The sequence below is a fragment of the Loa loa genome (genome assembly GCF_000183805.2).
Source record: "Loa loa unplaced genomic scaffold supercont3.302, whole genome shotgun sequence".
NCBI classification, from domain to species: domain Eukaryota; kingdom Metazoa; phylum Nematoda; class Chromadorea; order Rhabditida; family Onchocercidae; genus Loa; species Loa loa.
In genome coordinates, this window is record NW_018108482.1 from 70,951 (window position 1) to 78,981 (window position 8,031).

Consider the following 8,031-nt stretch of genomic DNA (forward strand, 5'->3'; position numbering starts at 1 on the left):
CGAATCGCTGAGTTACAACTAAATTGATAAATACAATCTTTCCAATCTCACTTCTGTTTCCCTTCCCTTCCTCACAAAGTAATTACAGAATTACTTCGTGCAAAAATTGCAATTATCATAACGCTAATGAAGTCTATGCAAAACTGCTGCTCTGCCGTAGCTATAATCCATTTATCCAAATGCAACTGTACATCAATCACATTTGAATATATTAAAATACAAAGCAATGAGAACAGAAAAATAGTGTGTCTTAGTTTAAAGAGTTCCATCAGCGGTCCGACTGCATCGACTATATTTATTGTAATTTTAGCAGTCATGGCGCAGTTATCATTTCTTTACATTGCAGTCTCCAGCGAATAGCTAAATTCTCCTTAACTATTACAGTAAAAAAAGAAAAAAAAAACTTTTCCATAAGTTGCATCCTTTTCAATTTATACCAGTAAGATGTATTTTAGTAAATAATTAAAATATTTGATATCTTAAATTGTTCTAATAAGAATACTAAAATAGATCGATATCCAGATAATAACATTATACCTTTCATCAGGTAATATTTTAATCCTATTAACATTCCTAAAATTCATTAAACTTTTATTTTTGTCACATATATGTCACATACTCCACTCTTATTTTCAATGTTTTCCATTAATATCATCCATTTTATTGCATTCATTTCTCTCTCATTTCATCATTAACTTTTCTTTTGCCATCTTTTCTTGAAATATCAAAAAAAAATTATTTGTCATTTCTATCTTTCTCTTCGATTTTATTCTTTCAAACAATTAACTGTCACAGATTCCATTAGACATTAAACTTAAGAGAATTCTTTCCCTACTTAATGTTTTTGTTGTCATTTAAATTCAGCAAATAGTAATATGGCCAATTATTGTTTACTTATCCTTAAAAGTTTTTTTTTTTTTTTTTAAAACAAAAGCCTTTTTAAAAATGTTTTTATAAAATTCTTTAAAAATGTAATTTTTTTTTTAGCTGAAAAAATACCTATTTTGTCAAAAATTCATTGCAAAATTCTTTTATTTCATATTAATTTTTGATGAAAATTTTTATCATTTATCACTTATCTGTATGTAAATTTTTATTCAATTTAAATTTTTTTAACATTCATTAAAATTCCTTTTCCCTTTTTTTAAAAAATAAGAATTTATCATTGTTTTATGCTTGATAAAACGAATATTTAAATGGTTGAAAACTTTTAATAAATTTTGGTAAACAAATAAATTGAATGAGGTAAAATGAAAAAAATGTCAATTTTGTTTTGAAAAATTTCAATTATATTCAAAATATCAATGAAATCACAATACATATTAATAACATTCAACCATCTGAACACCACCTGACACAGCTTAATCGTTTATTAAATTGAGTGAAAAAAAAAAAAAAAAAAAGAAAAATTTGTTAGTTGTAATTGTTTGTTTTGTCGTTTTAGAAGCTTCCAATTTTTTTTTTTAAATGCTTGTAACAGAAAGCTAATAAACATACCATAGAAGTATGTCTGTCATCTTAAATTTTCAAAATTTTATCTTTCTAAATTTTAAGCTTACATTTTTAAGCTTTTAAGCTTAACTTTTATAAGCCCTACTTTCCTTTCAATTCACTAAAAGATCTTGTTTTTAGCTTATACTTTAGCCGCTTATTTTTTTTTTCCCTACTTTTTTTTTTTGTCTCCATCAATGCATAATTGTTTTCATTTGCATGACTGAATCAGAATTTCATATGAAATTTTGCAATGCAAGAAATGTCACAGTATGAGTGACAGGAAATTTCACATTCAATTTATCATATCATATCATATCAGAGACAGTTTAAAATATCAATCAAAAAAAAAATCAACAATTTTATTTTGAATTTTAATTTAGAAAATGAGGATTTATCATTTCTAAGCTGCTTAACATATACATTTAATAAGCAAATAACAGATATGTTTGGGTTGTTATATTAATTGAAGAAAAATTTTTTGTAATATTTAATTTAATAAAAATTAATTAACACGAATTTTTTTTTTGCAATATTTTATTTAATAAAACAATGTTTGGGCCTTTTTAAATTGTACTTATCCATGAACTTGAATGCATTATAGTTCATAATCATTATCACCATATAATATTTGATATTTGATTTTTTATTTAAATTAGGTAAATGCATAAAATGAGATAATATTTAGTAGTGATATATGCATTTTTCCTATGCTTATAATGATATTAGCAAAAAAAAAAAAAATTTTTCCTTTCAAAATGAAACAAAATTTCTTTTCAAATTTTAAAATTTTTTAGCAATAATATAACTTTAACAATGGTTTATTTGCATTTTATTTCAAAATTGGATGTAATACTTGATCCGGAAAAACGGAAATGTTTTTCAGTCTTACGTAATTTATACAGAATGTTTCTATTATAAAAAAGGGAATTTCTTTCTTTTTTTTTTCCTGATATGCATTTTTTTTGAAGCAATAAAGTTAGCGCATATAAGATTGAAATTCTCTTTTCAAAGTTAATTCAACTCATATTTCCTTTGCTCACACAGAAATGTAATCATGAAGAATTGTTTACTTATTTACTTGATTATTTATTTATTTATTTATTTATTTAATCTATTTATTTATTCATCTGTTTATTTACTTATTTATTTATTTACTCATTTATTTATTTACCTACTTATTTATTTATTTATTCACTTATTTATTTATTGGGTTATTCATTTATTTATTTGTTTGTTTATTAAACAATAAACTTCGCTGTACCAAATTTATTTACAACCAGAAATGAAATCATGAAGAATTGTTTACTTATTTACTTAATTTTTTATTTATTTATTTGTTTGTTTATTAAACAATAAATTTCACCCTACCAAATTTATTTACAGCAATGGAATCGAATGAATTAGCAGAAATAATGAAATGGGAAGCAAATATTCAACCGCCAACAATTGACGAATTGCGCAGACATACAAAAAATGCTTTTAGTTGTAAATACATCAAATATATGTATTCAAAGTTTAAAAATGTTTGTTTTATTTGTTTCATTTAAATAGTTACTTGCAAAAATTTAATTGAATTTTCGAATGGACAGAAGAGAAAGTAATCCGGAATATAAAAAAAGATTAAAAGATTAATTAATGAAATGTAAATTAATTAATATTATAGATGGAAACATTGAAGCATTAAGCATAGAAGCAAAAAAAAATTTGATATATTATAATGGAATGGCTTGATAATGATTTTCAATTTTTCCTTTCTTTTTTTTTTCGAAATAATCATTTTTAATTTTCAATATTATATCTTATCAGTGTTAACAATTTATATCTTATCATCCATTAATTATGAAATAAATGCAGGCATGTCCAACAGGTAGAATGCGTTTAGCTAAATTTAAGAAAATGTTTGGTTCGTATTTTCCACCATGTCTCGATGATGAATACATCCTGAGGTTATTTACAGCATTCGCTAATGGTAAAGAGGAAATGACTTTTCAGGTGCTAAAATTTTTCCTCTTTTAAATTTTATGCTAAGCAAAATTGAAATTAAAGAGTAAAATTATTTAAGCTAGGATGACATTAGCATGAAGTAGTTTAGTATAACAGTAATGTCATATCTTTTTAGTAATGTCAAAGTGAAAAAGACGACAGATGAATTGATTGTTCTTTTTTTTATATTTAATCATTTGATCGCTTTGAAAATTACCGAAATGAAAGAATAGTAAGTACCTATAGATTTAACGATTTATTAAGATGGCGCAAAAGTAATTGTGTTTTTTTGCGCTGTTGAACTTCAGCGCTATTTTATATTGCGATGCATTTGCAAGTAAATTTATCCTTGTCTTTTTTTTTTTTTTAAAAAAAAAAAATTTATTCATCTTTTCTTATTTTAGATAATATTAGATAAAAGACAAAAATTTGAGTTCAAAATGTTAAGTAGTGAAGGTCACTAGTAATGCCAATGAACCATTTGGTCTAGAATTTACTAAGAGATTGACCGTTGGTCAGTGGTTAAACGATGAAACACTAAAGTATTATTGAAGTTGACTTCTCTAAAAATCTCTAAAAAAATTCATCGTCACTATTTGATGTTTTGCTTCCACGATGAATTTCTAATATTTACGAATACTTAGGAAATCATAGCAAACATCGAATGCAAATATCCGTGGCAACATTGTTGAACCGAAAGATTAGAAAAGGTCAACTCTTGACCATAATGCCCAACCAAAATGTCCGAGTCAAATGCTTTGAAGCATTTGTGATAACTTTGGATTACAGAGTATGTTATTGCCTTATTTGTCCACTGTCTCAATCAATTGGACAAATTGTTGCACGGAAAATGCTTCTATAACTGACCAACTGTCAAAAACAGTTCGCCTATCCTCCAAAATGTTCGGGGTGTTTTTTTTTGCTACGATAGTGAGCAAAAATTTATTCCGTATTTAGCCTTACCTTTGGTCAATAAAGGTTTTCTTTTTTTTTTGGATCCATTTATAAAAATGGTTCAAAGTTCAAAGTTCAAAAACGCAATTGACTTATGCATTAAACTTTTCTGAGCGTAATTAACTAGTACATGTAGTAGACGATGATTGATGGAAGGTTTAATGTTTTTGTTTTTCAAAAAAAAAAATTAGGATGATAATGATGTAATCAATCTTTTTTTTTTTTTTAGGATCTCATGGAATCATTGTCATTACTCTGTTTACCAACACCTGAAGCAAATGCAATTTGGACAGTACGAATGATCAAGGGTTCTGATGTTGAAGTTATTACAGAAGCTGTATGAGCTTTCCAAATATTTTTAAAAATTTCCAATCAAGTATCACATTTTATGATAAGATTAGTAAATTTGATATCTGATCTTATCATTAGTCTTTTAACCTTCCTTATCATTAGTCTTTTAACCTTCCAAATGTTTTATCTTTTCTTTTATTTTAAATTTTTTCGAAATTTTTACAATTTTTTAATTGAATACACATTATCAATTGAAAATATAATTATACTCATATTTGATAAAAAAATTCGAATATTTCCATTTAAGTTTGAAATTAATTTCATTCATTCAGGATTTGGTATCATTTACAAAATCGGTTTTTCGATTAGCAATGCTTGAAAAATTAAAAAGTAGCAAAACATTTAATTGCGGCTTTCACTTAATTGATACAGCTCTACAAAATGTTGCTACTCATCGTTCACATGGAACATTTAAGGTAGTACTGTTTTTAAATTTATTATCATTAAATAATTAATATGAAATGGAATAAAAGGTAATGAAATCAAAATTTTAAATACTATTAAAATTGTCATATTGGTAATAAATGGACACATTATTAACTTTGTGATCAATTATAGGCATTGGACAAGGATGGCAATGGTTATATTTGCAAGTCTGATTTTGTCAACTTTTTTCAGGTTGATGTTTTAAATGCTATTCTCAAATAGTCCATCAAAGATCAATATAAATGCTAGGTATAAATGCTCTTTATTGGTCAGTTTGAATGGTCAGTTCATAATTTAAGAGTAGTATGAATGTAATAGTCTTTTTTTTTTTTCTTTTTTCAATCAATGTACTCAATTGCTCCATTTGCTTAAATTCAAATATTTACTAGGCTAATAGGTTAAAATTAATTTAATCGATAAAAAATTTAAAGATTAATCTTTCTAATTCGAAATGATTATTAATAAAATTGGTTAATTTTAAATGAAAATTCAATTTTCTTATTTTTCAGCAAAATGATTGTTTGGATCCAATTTTCATGAAATCATTCAAGCGCTTAAAAATACGGTAATATAGCGTAATTCGAAAAATGAAAATGATTTAATTTCGTGATTCATCACAAATATTATTGCTAGTAAGGGCGCAAATTTGGGATGAAAGAAGCAGGAAACGATTGAAAAAAGTGATATGTATTTTATATCTTTGTACAAATGCGCTTTTCAATTGTTATTAATAAAATGGAAAAAATTATTTTATGTATTTTAAAATTTAAAAAAAAAAAGTTTTATATGTTTGAAAATTAATCTGTCAATTAAATTACGGATAAAACGGGTCAAGTTGATTTCAGTTAAAAATATTTTCATTAATTGATATCTGCAAATGATCGCATTCCTGATCAGTATATTATAATCTATGAGAATGAAACGATAGAATGATATATTGACACGTTCTTCAAATTGTAAAAAAAAATTTTAACCATTTGAAGTAAAGCAGAAAATTTACAATTTCAAATTGAGGTTAAAATTCCGGAGTTAACTGATTAAAAAATTCATATTTTGAGAGAAGATTTAACAGCGAAGAAAAAAGCTGGTCATCAAAAAAAAAGTTAAAGTATAAATTTGAGAGGAAATCGGATGGTCTTTTAAGTGTAGAAATTTTCTTGATTCCTTGATATTAGCATATTGATCATTGGTTTTTCCCAATATTATTCTCGATGAATGTAATTTAATGTAGTCGAGAATTTACTGGTGAGATGTTTGGATGAAATAAATTCTTGGAAATAATTATGAATAAATGGTGAAAAATGTTGAAAGCTGGATAAAGTTGATCATTAAATCGGTTAACTAGAAAGATATGGACAAATATCCACTATTTTACGAATGCATACCACCTGTATGTGATCATTTTTTAATTATCAATCAAATTTCATTGATAAAAATGATTTTTCTACCACTTTTCCACTTTTTTTTTCTTTTAATTTTAAAAAGAAAACAAAAAAAAAAAAGATTCGGATTAATACTACGTTGAATGTATCAGAATAACTAATTTTAAAAGATATTAATCCTGTAGTAATGTAATAAATACTTCAGATGATTATTATATGGGTTATATATGAGAGATTATTCATTTCTCTCTTATTTTCTTCCATATGATATACATTTTGTTTCTTCTGAATGAATTTTTTTTTTTTACAAATAAACATTACATACAGGTAATTAAATGTCATCATACAGGTAATGAAATATTTCATTAACTAATATTTTCGCATTACTTTACTTTCACTTCACTTAAATATGAAATTAAATATGAAACTTCTTATTACTTACTATACTTTTTTTTTTTTTTTATTCACTTCCTACATTAATCTAATATCGTGAAAAAAAAAAAACGAGTAATCAGATAAAATATTTGGATTAAATTATTTTAAAATATGAAATATTGTACAAATGTAAAATAAACGTTCGGAAAAATTATAAGCGAAATATAAATATACATTATTTATACATTTTAACTGTACAATTCGATTAATTTAGTTGACAAATTATGAAAATAATGAGAAAAAAAAAAAAAAAAAAGCTATCAGTTATGAGAAAATGGAAAAAAAAAGAAAGAATTACATAAAATCATCCGGCATATTACCGTAAATAAGTCGTACATCACAATTAATTATTTTACATTTACATAATATTATAACGATCAATGGTACAAAATATAGCACAATACTCCATCGATAGAGCAGATAAGACCATAAATTATACAATGATATTTGTTGATTAATTTCCATTACTGAAATATATTATTTAATTAATTAGAGGTATTAAAATATGATTAATTAATTAAATTCAATAGCACTATTCCGGTATATTTACAAACTATTTCATGTCAGAATTTTTGGTACAAAATTTAATAATTTACAACAATTTTATCCTCTTTCTCATTCTTATACCTGAAATATTTAATCTGAATTTTCAGTTTAAATTTTTTCAACCTTTCTCCTATTTTATTAGTAATAATTAATGAAAATAATTTGTAAGGAATGCATTTATATTCAATGTATATGCAAATAAATCATAAAATTTCATAGAAAAATTAAAATAATTGAAAAATAAAATAAAAAAAAAAAATAACCGGAAACAGAATGACTCGGAATTACATTATTGATTTCCGGATTTGGAAATAGAACTGAAGTAGCTGCATAGTTGCATTTATCAGCATCATCATTACAAAATGGTTGTATACGATTTATATCATTCGTATACAACATATCACTGCTTATCACAGGTAGCAATAACGATAACGTAAAGCATCGAAACATCGCATCTGGA

General features: G+C 24.6%; 2 protein-coding genes across 2 annotated transcripts; one reads left to right on the plus strand and one right to left on the minus strand.

Moving 5' to 3' along the window:
* The first annotated feature begins 4,631 nt into the window (after positions 1-4,631).
* On the plus strand, positions 4,632-5,786 carry LOAG_10729 (hypothetical protein). Its single transcript, XM_020448221.1, has 4 exons — positions 4,632-4,768; positions 5,055-5,198; positions 5,341-5,400; positions 5,718-5,786. The coding sequence occupies exons 1-4, from the start codon at positions 4,667-4,669 to the stop codon at positions 5,775-5,777; spliced, it is 366 nt and encodes a 121-aa protein (XP_020301615.1). The 5' UTR covers positions 4,632-4,666; the 3' UTR covers positions 5,778-5,786.
* Positions 5,787-7,241: 1,455 nt separating this feature from the next.
* On the minus strand, positions 7,242-8,028 carry LOAG_10730 (hypothetical protein). The gene is made up of 2 exons (XM_003146254.2): positions 7,835-8,028; positions 7,242-7,492 (listed from the first exon to the last, which is right to left on the minus strand). Exons 1-2 carry the CDS (start codon positions 8,019-8,021, stop codon positions 7,320-7,322), a joined length of 360 nt encoding a protein of 119 aa, XP_003146302.1. The 5' UTR covers positions 8,022-8,028; the 3' UTR covers positions 7,242-7,319.
* Positions 8,029-8,031: the final 3 nt, after the last annotated feature.

What these genes read in the sequence shown, in the direction of transcription:
- LOAG_10729 (XM_020448221.1), top strand. Translation starts at nt 4,667, where the DNA reads ATGGAATCATTGTCATTACTCTGTTTACCAACACCTGAAGCAAATGCA. An exon ending in GTTCACATGGAACATTTAAG is followed by an intron (nt 5,199 to 5,340) that starts GTAGTACTGTTT and finishes GATCAATTATAG; the next exon opens with GCATTGGACAAGGATGGCAA. An exon ending in ATTTTGTCAACTTTTTTCAG is followed by an intron (nt 5,401 to 5,717) that starts GTTGATGTTTTA and finishes CTTATTTTTCAG; the next exon opens with CAAAATGATTGTTTGGATCC.
- LOAG_10730 (XM_003146254.2), bottom strand. Translation starts at nt 8,021, where the DNA reads ATGTTTCGATGCTTTACGTTATCGTTATTGCTACCTGTGATAAGCAGT. An exon ending in TCCGAGTCATTCTGTTTCCG is followed by an intron (nt 7,493 to 7,834) that starts GTTATTTTTTTT and finishes AATATATTTCAG; the next exon opens with TAATGGAAATTAATCAACAA.